The sequence below is a fragment of the Aulostomus chinensis genome, chromosome 12 (genome assembly GCF_037954235.1).
Source record: "Aulostomus chinensis isolate RoL2024-O1b breed Wild chromosome 12, RoL_Achi_v1.0, whole genome shotgun sequence".
Classification (NCBI taxonomy): Eukaryota; Metazoa; Chordata; class Actinopteri; order Syngnathiformes; family Aulostomidae; genus Aulostomus; species Aulostomus chinensis.
Genome location: NC_141331.1, coordinates 20,379,802 through 20,398,618, shown reverse-complemented (window position 1 = coordinate 20,398,618; position 18,817 = coordinate 20,379,802). Strand labels below are relative to the sequence as shown.

Genomic DNA, 18,817 nt, shown 5'->3' with positions numbered 1-18,817 from the left:
TAAGATCAGGATTTAAGAATTCTCTTGATCGCTACATAAATTCACATAAACAAGTCACCTGCATCTGAAAGGGAAGATAGGGAGAATAATTTATGTAAATCTTCCCCTCTGACCTTACTAGCTCCCTCAGTGGTGTCTTTCTCCTTTGATGGGGGAAACGGTCCAAGGGTCCTGTCTGTAAAGTCCCACCTCCCTCTGAATGACAGGCAGTGGCACTACGTGAGGGTTGAACACAATGTGAAGGAGGCCTCCCTGCAGGTCGACCAGCTCCCTGTCCACTTCCTGGAGGCTCCAGCCGATGGACACCTGCCTTTAAAGCTCGGCAGCCAGCTGTTTGTAGGTGGGCTCACATCACATTGAGTAGACCTCCAAAGCAGTTTACTCACAATTCACACTGCATTTATTTGTGCCCAGTTGCCTGGGCAGCTAATCGAGACACTTTTTTTTTTGGTGGTTCCTATCGTGTTTTTTTTTTTCCCCAAAGAAATGTATAAACATGGATGCACACTGATGTCCTATGAAGCTTTAATGCAAAAGAGGTCAAATTGAAGACTTCATGCAATTAAACAATGATGTAAAGAATATAAGCTTCAAAATACTTTTAATCAATTCTTCAATCTAAATAATTGTAGATTTTATAATTCATACATGAATTCATTTATTAATCTAAGTCAATTATATATGTCAATTTTGGCTGGGATAAGCAAGATATGGGTAAATGTCAGATTAATGATGAAAGCTTTTTCATCATCATTTTACAAAACCACTTCGGTTTTCAATAATATAAATGGGTTGATCATCTTTTAATTTGCTTTTATTTGGTGCAGCTGAGGCATACTGCTGCCCTCCACTGGTCACTCGCAACCCTCCATGTACAAGCTAAAATCACACAGATCCACTTCCGAATCAAATTCAAAATTTTACCAAATGTTCTCAAACCACAGTTTTATCATTCTGCCAAATTTCATGCAAATCTGCAGGTTTTTAGGTAAACAATGTATGTGTTCACATTACAAAATTGGTGTAGGTATTAATTAGCACTGAAATTACTTTGCTGGGGAAAAGATACCAAAATCCCCTTACATTTAGGTCATAAGATGATTTAATTGCATTAAATCAATAATTCATCAAAGTTTCTGATCAACTTATATTTTTGCGATATAAAGATCTGGATGAAGGGATGTTTTTAAACAGGAGGACCAATAAAAATATGCATAACCTGTTTCAGTGGGAACCTTCCTTTTTTCCAAATCTGATTTGAAAAATTATATAGCAACGATTTTCAACAAACATTGAGGGCTTTGTCATTTTATGTCGTTTTGTTTTTCTCTTACTCGATTTGTCTGCCTATTGTATCGCTCTTCTCACTCCATCTGACATCTTAATGCATCTTAACTGCTATTTCGTGAAGCAGAAAGGGATATGATTAAAGTGTTTTTGTGGGTTCCATGTTAGGCTTCAGTTCATATACGTAATGGATCATTGACTTGAAGATAAAAAAAAAAAATGTAACAAATTAAAGCCGTAGGCAGCCTTGACCAGTCCCTCATACCTTTGAACACGTCAGGGTGTTTGCCTTTTTACAGTGCTGTTTCCATGGAGCAGCACAGCATTAAACCTTCACAATATGATGGAGCCTGTATGGCAAATGAGCATTTTCATTTGTAAATACCGGTGTAATTGGCACTGTAACTGTGAATCACAGCCATAACAATTCATATCACGTATAAGGTTGATAATCTTAAGCGCTGACTGCTAAGTTAGGACTTCTTTTGTGGCATGGCTTCACACAATCTACCTTCAAACTTTATCTCTTTATCTCTTCTCTAAATTAACTCACCGAAGATATAACATGTCTGTTTTTATTGGTTCAGCTTTTACATTTTTGGAAAAAAAACAAAACAGAACCTCTGATATCAGCAGAGGGTTAGAAAGAGCGCTAATATGGACAGTAACTAATATCAACACAAATAACGAGACTGGCGAAGGATGTTGGAAATAGCCAAGTAAATTATGTGCCCACAGCCACAATGTTAAAAATGTCTTCAGAATATAGAATTAGGACATCCTTGATTTTGATGTTAACAAAATCTGAAACAAAACCAATGAACTGTCAGAGTTCAGTTGCCTGATGGTGGGGGTATACCAGGGATTAACTTTCACCGTGTGGATACAACCTTCAAATATATCTATGATAAGTCTTTTACTTAATTATTATCTCAACAACTGCTCATACAACCAACATCAGATTTGGGATATGTATTCTGCCGTCTCAAGAAAGTGCATTGTGAAGTCAATTGGAGAGGCGATTTTAATTTTGCTGGCCTAATTTTTTTTTATTCACCCGTGCCAGCTAAAGCTGTAGGCCGGGAGCATTATGTTTCGGGATTGTCTGCACAACCCTTTTTTTTTCATAGCATAATATTGCAGGAAGTCCTTTATGGGAATTTTTTCAAATTTAGCTCGTGTCCACACTGAGACTCAAGGATGAACTATACAGGTTTTGGTGGTCAAAAGTGATGGTCAATATCACTTGCCATATCATAAACGCTACGAACTAACTCAAGTGAGTCACGTCAGATGTGGCTTGTTCATCTCTGTTTGGCCCACATAGGATCATGACTTGCAATTAATATAATACATAATGAATTAACATATATGGCACACATACCTATTTATTTAACACAGTAAGGGTTTTCACATATGAAGGGTTTGTATGTGTATACTCCAGTTTTCATATTTCAGTTACCAATTAATTATGTTCTTTCAAACCAAGTTAATTAAATTCCCCACTCTAATGGGAAATAAAAGTGGCAATACTGCAGTATATTATCACATATCATGACATATGCCTGATGTAAAGGACAAATACATGGTAAAATATTGCACCACACAGCCTCACTGATACAAAACAATTCAGTAAGTAGTATTTATCAGCTACAGGCAAAATAATTACAGACACACAATAAATTTGAATCCCATCTATTTGTTTAAATGGGGTTTCACAAGCTTGAGTGCCCATAGAATTAAGTAAATGAAGTAGTAAATTTTTTGCCTCCGCCATAAAGGAAACCACAGTCATAAAGATATAATATCCATCGTAGCGGAGGAAGCAAGTCTTTGTTTAATGGTCATTGTCTTCTCAGGGGGGACAGCGTCCATGCAAAGAGGCTTCCTGGGCTGCATCAGGAGTTTGATGGTCAATGGCATGAGCCTGGACCTAGAGGATCGGGCTAAGATGACACCAGGAGTGAGTGCTGGTTGTCCTGGTTATTGCAGCGGCTCCAGCAGCCTTTGCCACAACAGGGGAAGGTGCATTGAGAAGAGCAATGGCTACATCTGTGACTGCACCCAGTCTGCCTACAGTGGAGCCACCTGCAACCAGGGTGAGTATAAAAGACGTTTTATACATTTTTAATTGGTTTATTGTTCCATTAATGCTCACCACTACATTGGACTTGTGCAAGAGGGAGATTCATGTTTGCCCTGACAAGATACACATTTGTTGAAACAAACTAGCTACTGGCACCTTTTGTTAGGGGACGTCAAGGCACTTTACACAGAACTAACAAGCTGCTGATAAAATAAAAACAGATCAAAACAAAGAAAGAAAATCCAAGTTATGCAAATGGGATTCACTGATATAATAAACTATTTATTAGCGTTGCAGCAAAACCATAGACGGTAGAAATGTGTAGCCTCCATAAAGCTGCTCAATGGTGTGAAACTGCAAGTTTGGCACTTGGGCTGCTGCCATCCTGCCACCGTATAAGTCACTTTATCTTTAACTTTGCTCCATCTATCCATCCATCCATCCATCCATTTTCTTCCACTTATCCTGATTAAGGGTCGCGGGGGGGGGGGGGGGCTGGAGCCTATCACAGCAGCTGTTGGGCGAGAGGCGGGGTTCACCCTGGACTGGTCGCCAGTCCATCGCAGGGCCAACACACAGAGACAAACAACCATTCACACTCACACTACAGTCAACTATACAGTCACCACCAACTTTGCTCCATTTTACACAACTTATAACATGAACATTGTGCTGTATTGAAGAAGACAATAAATGGAGATCATAAACTAGTCTGAAAATATTTCTTAATTTAATTAATCAAGTGGGAGGAAGAGTAATTTCCTATATAATCAGAAAAGGGGTGTTGGCCATTAGAAAGACTGTGGGATAGCCTTGATTCTATTAATATTTTTTCTTGAGGCATAATCCTGCAGATGAATAGAGCTGTGAATATAAGGTTCATATTCAATACAAATATCACCAAAATTAATATTTCAATATTAGCAATATTTCAACATGCTTTTCCAAAATGCTGGCCTGTCTCTTGTTTTATTTCTTGTAGTACTTTATTGTAGCTGCACCCTCTCTAAATACTTGCTGTCATTGCAACTACAGCAACAGACATCCATACAGAAATGATGAGGACACACAGAGAATGCAGAGGAGGAACAAAGTTGTCTCTTTGGGAAGAGAGCTGAAAAGTAAGACTGAGATTTAAACGCTCTCCAGCTCATTTCAACTATTATAGGCAACAGGAGCTGACTTGACCTGACCAGAGACCTCTATGGGTTTGAATCCATGTTATATGGTAATTCAGGCCTGGGTTTGGTCCCAGTTCAGTCAAACTATGTGTAATGCCCAAGTGGCTTTGGGATGAGAGGTTTAGAGAGCAGAGGTGAGATTCGCCTCGCAGATCATAGATCATAGCAGATTAGCAAGTCTAATGTTACTGCAGTTGGCAATGGACAAGCAGTCGTTCTGGTTCAAAAGCACAAACAGTAAAATGTGTCTTTACTCTGCCAGAGAATAAGAAAACAAACACAACAGCAAGACTGACGGGTTGTCATCCATCACTATGGGTCTTAAGGTTTAAATAATGAGATGAGTAGCCTTGCAGCTACAATCAACAAGGGATAAACAGTAGAAAACTAAGTTCAGTTCAGCTCTCATTTTTGTTGTTGTTGTCATTTTGTTATGGATGTAGGTTACTGTGATGACCTCACATTGTGTCATGTTTATTTATGTTGATGAACATAACTCACTGAAGCTGTGGTATATTGGGATGCGCTTCCCTTATTAGGCAGTGCAGAAGCAGGTGAGGGTTGCTATGGAAAGCAAGAAGCTCAGTGTGAAAATAAACAGATGAAACATTCACTTGGGGGATCATTTTCTTGACATCTGCCCTTTTACCAACTTTCTTGGCAAAGAGGATGGATTATATAAGATTTTTTTGTTTTGACAACTTGTTAATTAATACAAACTTGTTTAATCGGCAATCACTATTTGTGCATTCAGCTGTGAAATCAGTGCTGACTAGGTCTTTGTTTCCCAGCTGGATCAGGATCTCTACTTTCTCATTTCTCATTTCCACAGGGGTCAAATAAAATTTGGTTCCAGTTATGCGCTGCAAGATGAAGGGTCTCTTGATATTTTGAGTTTCAACTCAACTCAAATCAAAAATTTGTTTTACATCTTTTCACCTACCTTGAATATTTGACCTTAAGTATACAGATGGCTGAATGTGTAGATTTATTGTTCTATTATCAGTGGAGGATACTGAAATTTGGTACAGCACGGTGGTGCAGTGGTCAGCACTGTTGCCTTACAGCAAGAAGGTTCTGGGTTTGAGTCCCGGCTTGGGCACGAGATCTTTCTGTGTGAGTCTGCATGTTCTCCCTGTTCCTGTGTGGGTTGTCTCTGGTACTCCAGCTTCCTCCCACAGTCCAAAGACAAATGTGGACGAGGCTGATTGATACTCTAAATTGACCGTAGGTGTGAATGGTTGTCTGTCTACATGTGTTGGCCCTGTGATGGACTGGTGACCTGTCCAGGGTGAACCCCACCTCACACCCTAAGGCTGCTGGGATAGGCTCCAGCCCCCTTGCGACCCTTAACAGGATAAGCGGAAGAAAGTGGATGGATGGATATAAAAATGTGTTTGTATCATGATTTATGAACCAATTTCACAAGAGACCCCTTTTGAGAACTTTAAGTGAGTGAACTTCAGCTCAGATAGACCAATCTTAAAGCAGAAGTATTTACAAATGTGACGTAAAGAACGTTTTTTTTTCGAATGTTTCTTTGATTTTGACTTAAGTCATATAAATTGAGGACTTTATTGTTGACAGAGATTGCAGTGCCACATAAATTAGGAGAAAATATGTGACTCATTTATTTAAGACCACGCTATTAATTTTAGGAGCAGATTTTAATTTTTTTGTAAATTTGTAATTCTTTATAATACTGTTGCCACTGTTGAAAACATTTTATGGCTTTTAAGAGCTCACGCATTGAAGTATAATTCAGTAATGCTTGTGGGTGTGTGCATGTGTGTGGGTGTGTGCTTGCGTGTGCACAGAGGTGTCCGTGTCCTTTGACAGAGAGTCCTCAATGACCTACACCTTCCAGGAGCCTTTCTCAGTGATGCTGAACAGAAGCGCGCCTGCTTCCAGTGTTGTTCAAGGCAGCAGCAGCAGCAGCAGGGCCAGAGAGGACATCACATTCAGCTTCATCACCTCCCAGAGCCCATCCATGCTGCTGACCATCAACACCTTCAGCCAGCAGTACATTGCTGCCATCCTGGCGAGGAACGGTGCGTACGTGTGCTCATACATAGAGATAATACACAGTACACACAGGGAATGGTCTAACTTAAGTCTTAAGGCTATAGAGCTGGGAGCAGAGATAAAAGCCCCCTCAATGTCTGAAACCATCTTAGCCTAATGCTTTAATTTTTGGGCTTTCTCAAAAAAAAATTATACTTTTTTTTGTTCTAGTCTTATAAGTAAATAAGTCGTAATAAGTAATCAGTGAAATAATATACCAATGGAATAAGCCAAATAGATTTTAATGGAGAATTGAGTCTTAAAAATTTGGAACTAAATCACCATTGCTGAACATCTGGTATAGTTTGAATATTCTGTTAAGCAGTATAAAATACATCAATCAATCCTGCACATGTGAATTTTTAAGCCATTGTGTAAAAACGACAGTTGCTAACAAGTGCTTAAAGAGAATACAGGCATTGTCGTGAACAGTAAGCATCTGTGTAGTTTGTTTATACATGAGCTTTGTACTTCTAATGGTTGCATTATTTTGTGCTTCAAAAATAATACAAGTTATGCTTATTTGCGAAGATTGTCTTGTGAAGCCTTAAAAAATTGTACCTGCCATTTATCATTTATAAGATATTAATAATATGTTTTGATTCTATTGATTCCTACAACCTGGCAATTGCTTATTGTTACACACATATTTAATTTGTGGGAACAATTAACTGCAATTGTATTTCCCCTTCCTGGCTTTTCTCTTCCCAAGCACCACTTTCTGTGCGAGTGATAGAACACCTGCTTGCTTTCTGTTATTAAACAAGCATGACCCCCAACCAGTGCTTTTTGCGTTGACAGACAATATTAAAATTGACTTTGCACCACCAAATTACTTAGATCGCTTAAATGAAACCCCACAATGTTTGGTCTGATAACATCTGGAAGGTCTGGAAGAGCTGCACAGTGAAATCTATCAGTTAAATCACTCCAGTATTGTACAGGATTTAATCATATAATATTGCATCATGCTGCATTGTGGCTTGGCTAAATCATACATTATTATTGGTGAGGGTTCAGAATTTGTCTTTGCAACATAGTGAAATCTGAATCAGTCATTCAGAGTAATAAACAGATTGTTTTCTTCATCCTCTTACATGGACGAGCCACCACAAAATAAGTCCTAACTTAAATGAAGACTATGTAGTCTTCCATCCATCCATTCATTTTCTATACTGCTTATCCATTAAGGTTTCTGGCTTCAGCAGTCTTCATATGAATAAAACATGATATATAAAAAAAAAAACTCAAATGTTCTCACTTTCCTAGATAAATCCTGATAAAAGTTCCCTTCCTGACATCTTACAGTGACCTTCAGTTATAAAAGCATTCTCAGAGCTTAAAATGAAGCACAACACAAGGCCCTTCAAGCACATTTTGACCAGTTACTGGATTATTAACCCGGCTCTACTTGACAAAGCGAGTTTTCTTCACCTTCTGATCCAGCAGCAGGGTGGCATGGTGGTGCAGTGGTTAACACTGTCGCCTCACAGCAAGAAGATTCCAGGTTCGAGCTCCAGCTCAAGAACGGGCTCCAGCCCCCCCACGACCCTTAACAGGATAAACGGTAGAAAAGGGATTGGATGGATGATCCAGCAGCAATACATACTGCTTATTCAGTGTGGAAGTTTGTTCAATGAGTCAAAGCCTCATAGTTTAAATAAATTGGTGCAATCTCTTTTCCTATTTCGAGATAACAGTGAAAATTTTATATATTTAAAATCTAATTTTTTAAATACCATTTTCACTTGATTGAACTGAAAGTCTGTTGCTTTTGTATTTTCACTGACTGCATGAGGAATTCAACCATCCTAGTCAAGTGCTAAAATGGAGATAAATACAGATGTCTTTTCATTCCTTATGTCCAGGGAGTCTGCAGATTTGGTATCACCTTCAGACAGACAGGAAGCCAGATGCGTTCAGCCCTGCTGTGGGTAGCTTGGCAGATGGACGACTCCATCGAGTCCGAATCCTCAGAGTGGGAGAAAAAATCTATATACAGGTGAGGCACGATGGAAACAAAGTCCTCCATGCGGATATGAAGTAGCCGAACCCAATTTTAATGTCCAAATCTATTTTGCAGTTCTATTATTGAGTTTTATTCACTCGTAACATTTAATGCCAATGCAGAAAGCAATGTTTCCTCTTCCTGATCTGTCACCCTTAATACAGAAGTTAGTACTCATTAATGGCTTTATTAATCTAAAGAAATCTTCAGCAATCAGCCAAAACATTCACCCCACCCTACTCACTATTGTGTATAATGCAGATGTCCCATAACAGAGCCCCCCATATGGGATTTGTAATGTTTTTTCTCTTATTGAGTCTGTATCTCTTAGGGAGAAGTTGTAAAAGTATTGTTATTTTATTTCCCTCTACTCAACCAGATTGACCAGGACATCCATAAAACGTACACACTGTCATCTGATGGAGAGTTGATCTTGATCAGAACCTTGACACTGGGCAAAGTTGTCAGTAAGTCCTTCCTATCCCCTACAGGTCAACTCTTTGCCATGGTACTCATTTTCTGCAGCTTTATGTTTTGTCCCACCACCACTCATTTGTTGATAGGTACTCAGATATTTCTGGGGTAAAAAAGGTAATATTGTCATTGTCAATGGGTATTTGTATCTCACTAAAATATATAAAATATCTCACTGCTGTTTCTCTGCTGTAGGATGGAAGGGTTTCAGTGAGGAAGTGACGCAAGCAGCTTGGAAAGGTTTCATCGGATGCCTTTCCTTGGTCCAGTTCAATAATGTAGCAGTACTGAAAGCAGCACTGACAAATCGAGGAAGCTCGCTGGTCACCATCCGTGGGCCGTTGGTCCAGTCAAACTGTGGATCACTAGCAGACTCTTTCTCACACACCCTGCAAGGTAACACATTCATAGTCTGAGGAAATACTTTGTACTTTTCACATTTGAGTTAAGATAGACGAATACAGATCACATTTTAGTATCACATAAAAATAGGATAGTGATAAATACAAAGTTCAACTCTATGAAATACATTTTGAGATTTCTCCCTGAATGTTAATCACTTCTGCTTTTCCAGATCAAGCTGTAACACCAAATAATGAAAAGAAGTCTCATGGCCATGATGCGCAAAGAGATTTGGCTGTAGTAGCAGGTATGTTTGTTTTACAGGTCCTTCATAACTCTCTAGAAGGTGCCCTTTACATTTATCAAAAAAATGTAAAATACTGCTCAGGTTTGGCTGATTTTACTGGGTTGTCCTGATCCTCTGGTTATAGCCACATCCAGGGCATAAACTTTCTCCTAAATGACACACACTTAACTCATTTTGATTCTTCTCTTCTTGATGAAGAGTTAGCCGGGGTTTACCAACTGGTCAATTACCCTTTAACATGTTTTTGTTTGGGATGAAAAGGTTGAACCCTTGTTACCAGATAGTTACATCTGTAGTCTGTAACTGCGTCCTATACACTACACATTCATTAATTTCCTATAGGAACTTCCAGGATGTCTGATACTTGTGAAGCACATCCTTCTGCTTTTCTTTTGTATTTGCCTGGAGTTTATTGAAAAAAACCTGAACTTTTTGCCACAGGTTTAAGACAGACTGTGGATGGTGCACCAGTGAAAACAAGCTTACAGTCCACAAGTGAGCTGAAGAACAGGCTTTTGCTCCCTGCGCAGCTTTGTCCATAGTCCATATGTATATTCATTAAAATTAGGTGGTGAAAAAAAATTGAATAAAAATTAGCTTCCCATTCCACAGATGTGATGGGAGCATTCTCTGTATATTATTCAGAGTTACCAACATCAGATGTATGACTGTGGAACCAAGGCTTCAGGATGCTTAGCTACCATTTAAACAGTGTCTTCATTTTACTTAAAAGTCTTATGGGATTAGATATGACACTGTGCCATCATGAAGGATGGATGGGACAAAAGAGAGCCAAAAGAGAGAGACAGACGACTCTCAGGCTCAACATCCATCACTAACCCAATAATCTCACTTCATAGGACAACCGTTGGGTTGAGCGTTTAGCAGCTGAAGAGTCAGATATTATTACCCTCAGGCTCCATATGCATAATAATAATGTGGCTCCGTCACTGCTGGATGTGTAAATAAGAAACAAATTTCCATAAACTGCTAAAAATCAGTTGCTGGAGGTTTAAATATTAATATTAATAATTATATATTAAAGTATAACTTTCCCCTCAGGTGGGTGTCATTCCACGACCGACTGTATATGTTATAGAAAAATAAAAGATTGTGGACAAGGGACTTAGAGTGTTCTCCACAGTGTGAAACTTAGTGACATAGCACTGTGGGGATAAATCTTAGAGGACTGTGATGTAGTTTAATCTTAAAGCCTTTTTTTTAAGCAAGATTTATTTTATGACCCTTCATGGAAGTGACATCAAGGAATCTGTGTACCCAGCCCGGAGGGGCATCGGGGCCACACCCTGGAGTCAGGCCTGGGCGACAGGCTCATTGGCAAGCGCCTGGTGGTCAGCCTTAGCCCATGGGGTCCGGCCGGGCCCACCCCGAAATGGCTACATGGATTCATCCCCCCCGTGTACCCACCAACTTCAAGGGTCCGGTGCTTTGTGGTTTGGGCAGCAGACCAAGGCGGGGACCTTGGCTGTCTGATCCCCAGACAGGGAAGCTGGCTTTTGGGACATGGACATTTGTCACCTCTGTGGCGGGGAAGCAGCCGGAGCTCGTGGAAGAGGTTGAGCGTTACCGGCTCGATATACTTGGCCTCACCTCGACACATAGCTCTGGGTCCAGAACCCAGGTCCTTGAGAGGGGTTGGACTCTCTCCTTTGCTGGAGTTGCGCCAGGTGAGAGGCGGAGGGCTGTGGTGGGCTTTTTGATAGCCCCCCAGACTCTCTGCCTATACATTGGGGTTTACCCCAGTGGACGAAAGGGTTGCTTCCCTGCGTCTACGGGTCGTGGAATGGGTCCTGGCTGTTGTCTGCGCTTATGCGCCAAACAGCAGTTCAGAATACCCACCCTTTTTGGATTCCCTGGTTTTAGTCTGGGCCATGGAACCGTGGATCAACTCTTCACCCCCCACTAGGGTGCTGGAGGGGGCATGGGAGTTTTTCCAACCAGTCCACATGTGTTTTGTGGATCTGGAGAAAGCTTATGACCATGTTCCCAGGAGCACCCTGTGGGGGGGTACTCTGGAAGTATGGGGTGGATGGCCCCTTACCAAGGGCCGTTCAGTTTTTCTGGAGAGTGAGAGTCTGGTTCGCATTGGTAGCAGTGAGTCGGACTTGTTCCCGGTGAGGGTTGGACTCCGTCAAGGCTGCAATTTGTCACCGATTCTGTTCATAACTTTTATGGACAGAATTTCTAGGTGCAACCGGGTGGAGGGGGTCAAGTTTGGTGGTGGGAGGATGTTGTCTCTGCTTTTTGCAGATGATGTGGTTCTCTTAGCTCCATCGAGCCACAACCTCCAGCTCTTGCTGGGACAGCTTGGATGAGAATCAGCACCTCCAAGTCTGAGGCCATGGTTCTCAGCTGGAAAAGGGTGGCCAGCCCACTCCAGGTCGGGGGGGAGGTCATGCCTCGGGTGGAGGAGTTTAAGTTTCTCGGGGTCTTGTTCACGAGTGAGGGTAGAATGGAGTGGAAGATTGATAGGCGGATTGGGGTGGCATCTGCAGTGATGTCCGTGCCAAATCAGTCCGTTGTGGGGGAAGAGGGAGCTTAGCCAAAAGGGGAGGCTCTCGATTTACCGGTCAATCTACGTTCCAAACCCTCACCTATGGTCATGAGCTTTGGGTAATGACCAACAGAACAAGATTGCAAATACAAATGGCTGAAATGAGGTTCCTCCGCAGGGTGGCTGGGCCCTCCCTTAGAGATAGGGTGAGAAGCTCAGTCATTCGGGAGGGACTCAGTGTAGAGCCGCTGCTCCTCCATATTGCGAGGAGTCAGTGGAGGTGGTTCGGGCATCTGGTGTGGATGCCTCCTGGACACCTCCATTGGGAAGTGTTCCAGGCATGTCCGACCGGGAGGAGGCCTTGGGGAAAACCCAGGACTCGCTGGAGGCATTATATCTCTCGGCTGGCCTGGGAACGCCTCAGGATTTCCCCGGAAGAGCTGGTGGAAGTGGCTGGGGAGAAGACAGTCTGGGCTTCCTTGCTGAGGCTGCTGCCCCCGTAACCAGGACCCATATAAGTAGAGGACAACGAGACGAGACAAGACAAGAGTATGCATGGATGAAGGCATACACCGGCTGCTGTCCCAATGACCCGGACCAACCGGATAAGCAGAGGATGACAACGACTACAATATACTTAATGAATGCCACTTTTCTGATTTTTGAAGTGCAAATGTTATTATTACAAGTACAATACTAGTATTATGCTGACAGTGAATGTATGACTTCAATGTCATCACAACTAGCTTTTTGCTTCTGTTTTTCTGCATGATGATGTTTAGCCACTTGGTAGCAACCACTGCTTTTGAGACATGTATATGCTTCAAAAGTTTTCAAGTTTATACTGTAAAATGAAATGTTTAAGTATCTTAAACTTGTGTGAACCACTGACAAACAATGCTGACTCACTTCCAGGTGCCAGGACTATTTCCTACACGCTATTTTCTTGCTTGTCTGTACATGTGTCAGTTGGCAATTATACCTCTCCGTTGTAAAAATAACGAGATAAGAATCACTGTTTTCACTACATATACAGTATATCTGACACAAAATATTTTTTGCTTGGCAGATCAGCCAAGACTTTTAAACGTAAAACCAAGAAAATACAGAAACAAGAAAGATTAAGACACAGAAACAGCTGCAGAGTCAAGTACTGACTCAGAGTGATAGGTTGAATTAAAAAAAACAACTATCGGCTGTAAAGCTTTAACTGTTTGTAATGCTTGAGGAGGGGAATTGTCCTGGAAAAAAAAAAAAAACTCTTCAGGTGCCAAAATGTGTTCCTCATTTTGCTAGCAGAGAACCATCTTGGGGGACAGCACATTTAAAAGTTAATTTCATTCCCACTCTCTGATATTAAGCTTTTAAGCACAGATATAAGAACCCAGCATTCAGGGAAATTCAGGAATTGATAAAGGATTTAGGCATTTAAGAGCAGCGATATGTGTTTTAAAGGTAAGATTTGCATCTAATGGCATCTCAAAATCCCTGCTGTTCCTCAGGAGTGGTCACAGCTGTGGTCTTCATCGCCGTGTGTGCACTGGCTGTGATGACCCGCCTCCTCTACCAGCGGCGGCAGGCCCAAAGGAACAACAGCAGCATGAAGCAGGAGCACAGTCACAGCATGTACACAGACTACAGGACAGAGATGCACCTCCACAACCCAGTCAGGGACAACATGAAGGAGTACTACATCTGATTGCAGTGAACGCCCGATGGGCTTGAGCCACAAACTTACCTCATAAAAAGGACTAAAGGTGGATGTGCTGCCTCTCTGAGCCCTGGATGCCTCCCAGGAACATCCCCAAAGCCGGTAGCTGGTAGTCCACTTCCTGAAAACTCCAGTACAAGCAAGTGGCTGAGCTTTTACAGCTGTTAGTGTATTCAGTGTTGGTGAAACTGTCAGAATCAAGCTGCTGTGGTTTCTGTCATTGCAAAATGTATAAAGCAAAAGATGAATGTTAGACATGAGTGTTCGCTGAGAAGGGACAATCAAAAGCTGCATTATAACTTAAAACATTTTGTTTGAAACTTTCAAAATGCTGAATATTCCCACATTTCAGTGGGACACACTATATTGTACTTGCAAGTCAGGAAATGTGGGCCAGGTCTGTAAGATATGCACACGTCTGCTGCACTCTGTTTTTTCAGTGGTGGTTACGGTTTTAGAAGACAAAAATGGGTCAATACTACCTACACTGTATGAGTGCCTAATTTAAAAACAAGTTTTGTTCTAACATTTTAGAATTATATTTTACGGGTGAGATTTGAAGAGTGGAGCTTATTGCTACAGCCCACTTGACAAAGAATAAAAGGATATTTGATTTTCCCAATCACGCACAACAACCTCTGCTGTTAAAGTAAAGTTGTGTTCACACACAACACAAAGCAAACTTTTGCCCCACTTTACTTGCAGGAATTTGGTCACTGGATCATTTGTGTGTACTGACCTCCCGATAATAGGAATCCACTTGTATTTTCTTCCAGGAAAGAGGAGGGGATTACTGCTGCTGTTGCACTACTACTGTTCATGGATATCATTGGACCTTTAGGTGAGACTGTCAGTGTTTCAACCTTAGATCTGTGGTCACTCAACTGAGTTGAAGTCTACAATTTGACAATCTTTTCTCTGACTGGTCATGACTGCTGGTGAGTGCTGGGTGTAAATTAACTGTGCCCACTTGTAGTAGCTCCCTGAAAACATCCCAGTTTAAGACAGAGACATTCAAACCTCAACTTGATTCTCTAACATAAAGTTATTCTCAGTGGCAGAACATTGTTGCCAGGTGGCCAGGCACACTAGGTAGCCTCCCTTGTAAAGTTAGCTAGGACTAAGTATTGTCAGCTTCTGCAGCTGATAACAGTCTCACACTGTCATCCTGAAATCATGATGAAATTTGTCACAAGCTTGCATGTCCATGTGCAATGTGTGCACTCTGGACCAGAGTGTGGAATACACTATGATCAGCTTGTCCTCCATTGCCTGTCAGATTCAACTGGATATTAGTAACGTCTGGAAAATCTTCACACTGTCACGACTTCACTTCAGGCAAAATTATATAATTTGCACTGTAAATTTAGCTTATTTTAACATTTTTTTGCAGTATTATTTGTATGATTTACATCATGCCACTATTACTGTTAGTTGGTATTTCTGGTTGCACCTTTGGATTTACTTAAAAAAATTTAATTTAGGTAAAAATTTGCTTCCCTTTTGGTGTGAACACAACTTTCAGATCACAGTCATTTTTTTTCCACTGAGATGATCTCCAAGTAGCATGGACATGAACAAATCTAAAGAATCCATTAAATCCAGGAAGCTTATATATTTTGTTGAATTTGTATGTACTTATGCTTTTGAGTATTTCAGGGTTAACAGTGGTGTACCCAAGTTAGCATTGCACAGCATTCAGGCCACATACAGTCAGTTGTAGGCAATGTTTAGCCGATGGCTAATGGAAGTGTGTTTTACCTCCGATAATTGTGTTCATTTTCTTTGTGTATTATTTTTCCAGTATGTAAAAAACAAATTCAGAAACAATTGTGTACACTGTATCTTGAGAGCCAAAATAAGAAAGTTAATTTTAAAAATAAAAAGGATCATAGTATTTGAATAAATATGGATAAGAATGATTCATAGACCCTGCCAAACTCCAGGGGCATCAAGTATCAACCCTGTTTTGAAATTTTGCCTGCACTTGCTTTCTGATGTCATGAAACCCAATATTGTTTGACTTAAGTGTAACACTTACACAAACAGGCCAACATTGCATCACTAGGAGAGTTATAGATTGCTTTGAGGTTGTAATGTTCACGCCCCATCAACCTTCACCAATCGTTGTTACTATTAGTAGCCCATAGCCCTAAAGACATCTCAGGGGGGACATCAACCAGTGCCATTCAAGATTCTCTGAATCTTGGTTCTCTCTACTGAACCTGCCTGAACCACTGAGTCAATATTCAGTCACTCTGATAAAGACCGGATATATAAAACAGGAACATTTAATTATTTCATTGGCTTACACAGAGAGATGCAACACATGTTAAGAACAAATGAGTTGTGGATGAGAATGTGCAGAACAGTAAGAAAATAAGATATGACAACAGGCACCAAACCCCTTCACTGTCAGTTGAAAGACCCTCCAGAGGAGTCAGCTGAAGATGCCTCCTTGGCGTGGCTTTTAAAAGCTTTATTGAGTTTCACATATTCAACAACATACAAATGCAATGCAAATTGACAGTTAAGTACTTCTTTTTGTTTGTTGGTTTGTTTGTTTTTTTACAAGTTCAGATTTGTCCATGGAAGATATTTGCACCAGGTGGAGCTTCTTTTCTGTTGCAGGTCGGCAGGGACTGTTTGACCACCATTTCACTGTGTATTGTTGTCTGTTGTATGACCATAGTACATCAATTTTTTCCATAATTACTGGCAGTTGACAGCAGTGATTAATTGGTGAAGTTCAGGGTGAAGTGGGCTGTTTTCAATGATAACATAGATATCTGATTTAAATTTAACATTTAAAACAATACTAGGGACTTTCAGTTTAGTGCAGACTTCCTTCGTTCTATAACAGCCAAAGAAGCATTTCAGCAGTGCATTTCATTGGAGAGAGACTTGAGGATTACTTTGCTGTCATCAGCCACCACAAACTGGTTCTGGATCAACGCTGGAAAATGGCTATATTGGGGAACTCTGTATCTATAATACTCATCTCCCATCATGTTTAAAAAAGTAGTTCCACATCAAAGCTTGGCTAGTACACTGAAAATGTTGATGCCATCCTCAGAGAGCTATTGGTCTTTTAGTTGTTCTGCTATTTTAGATATACAGTATGCATTGAGTTGCAGTGGTTAGCACTTTCACCTCACAACAAAAGGGTCCCAGGTTCGAGCCTGGGGCTTTTGTGTGTGGAGTCTGCATGTTCTCCCTGTGCCTGCGTGGGTTCTCTTCAGGTACTCCAGCTTCCTCCCACAGTCCAAAGACATCAAGAGGGGACGAGGCTAATTGGATACTCTAAATTGACCGTAGGTGTGGCTGTGAGAGCGAATGGTTGTCTGTCCACTTGTGTTCTGCCAAAGCAAAAGGCTGTTTCTTGAGGGAGGGAGAGGCCTGATGCAGAGTCATTTTTCCTTTCCATTATGTTGTCTGATGATCGTGATAAAGGTCTGAGGCTGCAAGGGGGAAAAAAAGCAGGAGATTCTCTCTAATCTTAAACGACCTCAGCCTTTGCCAGGGGTCAAAAATTTGATCACCACACCATTCAACTCATCCACCTGAACCCCCCCCCCCCCCCCCATTTCAGTGTTCCTTTCCCTTCTGTGCCAGTTTGTCTCAGTACCATAGTTTGTCTAGCATATCAGCTCCCTATTTACTTGAATAGCCTCAGTCTGTTTGACCAGAATTTGTCCCATAAGCTTACTGTGAGTCCAAAGAGCCTTTTCTGGATGGGGATGGGTCAACACTGCAGTCACATCTGGTTCCAACTGGGCTGATGCCACAGCCACCATCACAGGCTTTCAGTCCAGAAACTGTTCTGGCTGGGCCACGGCCACTGACTTTTCTTGATCCTAACCTGGGGCAGCCTCCTGATCCTGTTCTAGCCAGGCAATTGTCACCCTGGCCCTATGGTGCAGCAGCCAGCCAAATCCTGTAACACTGAATACCAGACAGGCTTGGCTGTTGGCCTTTTCTATTGCCGTTAATTACCAGAGGGGCATCAGATTTTCCAAGGGTTTCCGCTTTCATTTTGCCCCAGCAGCAAGACTTTATTCCTGCTCAGGCCAGAGGACTTCATCTACATCGTAGGCGACATTCTCCCTAGCCGGGCAAAGAGGAAAATGCTCCAGTGTGATGGATGGAGCCTTGACAGGGTTCCACATCTATGTCAACACTGGCCAATTCCATGGAGTATATTAGCTTTTCCCAGGTATAGATTTATTAGTCATATACTGTACTTTCAATCAGCCAGCTGAGAAAAAAAATCTTGAAAAGGAGTATGATGAACACAAACATGTATAATTTGCCAATTGATGTTAAAACACTCCTGACAGCACAGTGGAAACTCATGTTATCCCATCCATCCATCTATCCATTTTCTACCACTTATCCTGTTAAGACTGGGACTGGAGCCTATGCCAGCAGCCATAGAGAGGCAGGGTTCACCCTGGACAGGTCGACAGACAACAATTGACATTGACAGCCATGCCTACAGTCAATTTAAAGTATCCAATCAGCCTCGTCCCCTCGTACCTGTCTTTGGACTGTGGAAGGAAGCCAGAGTACCCAGAGAGAACCCACGCAGGCACAGGGAGAACATGGAGACTCCACACAGAAAGATCCCGTGCTCGAGCCGGGGCTCAAAACTAGAACCTTCTTACTGTGAGGTTACAGTGCTAACCACTGCACCACCGTGCTGCCCTCTAATGTTATCCCATACCACTCAATACACAGGATGCTCTGCCTCACGATCCTGCTGTTCACACCCAAATATCATACTAAAGACCACCCAGCATAAGAGAAGGTGATGGGTGGTGTTTTACAGAATTACAATAA

The 18,817-nt window shown here is 41.5% G+C and overlaps 1 protein-coding gene across 1 annotated transcript in view; it reads left to right on the top strand.

Annotated features, from left to right (window-relative positions):
- LOC147252456 (contactin-associated protein-like 5) overlaps positions 1-16,809 on the top strand; it is a 93,253-nt gene extending 76,444 nt beyond the window's left edge. Inside the window, exons 17-24 of the mRNA XM_086220771.1 lie at positions 122-340; positions 3,147-3,386; positions 6,372-6,605; positions 8,487-8,620; positions 9,006-9,093; positions 9,296-9,496; positions 9,675-9,749; positions 13,767-16,809. Of these exons, the coding sequence (XP_086076897.1) occupies positions 122-340; positions 3,147-3,386; positions 6,372-6,605; positions 8,487-8,620; positions 9,006-9,093; positions 9,296-9,496; positions 9,675-9,749; positions 13,767-13,963 (1,388 nt within the window). The 3' untranslated portion in view covers positions 13,964-16,809. The remainder of the gene's footprint in view (positions 1-121; positions 341-3,146; positions 3,387-6,371; positions 6,606-8,486; positions 8,621-9,005; positions 9,094-9,295; positions 9,497-9,674; positions 9,750-13,766) is intronic.
- The last annotated feature ends 2,008 nt before the right edge of the window (positions 16,810-18,817 follow it).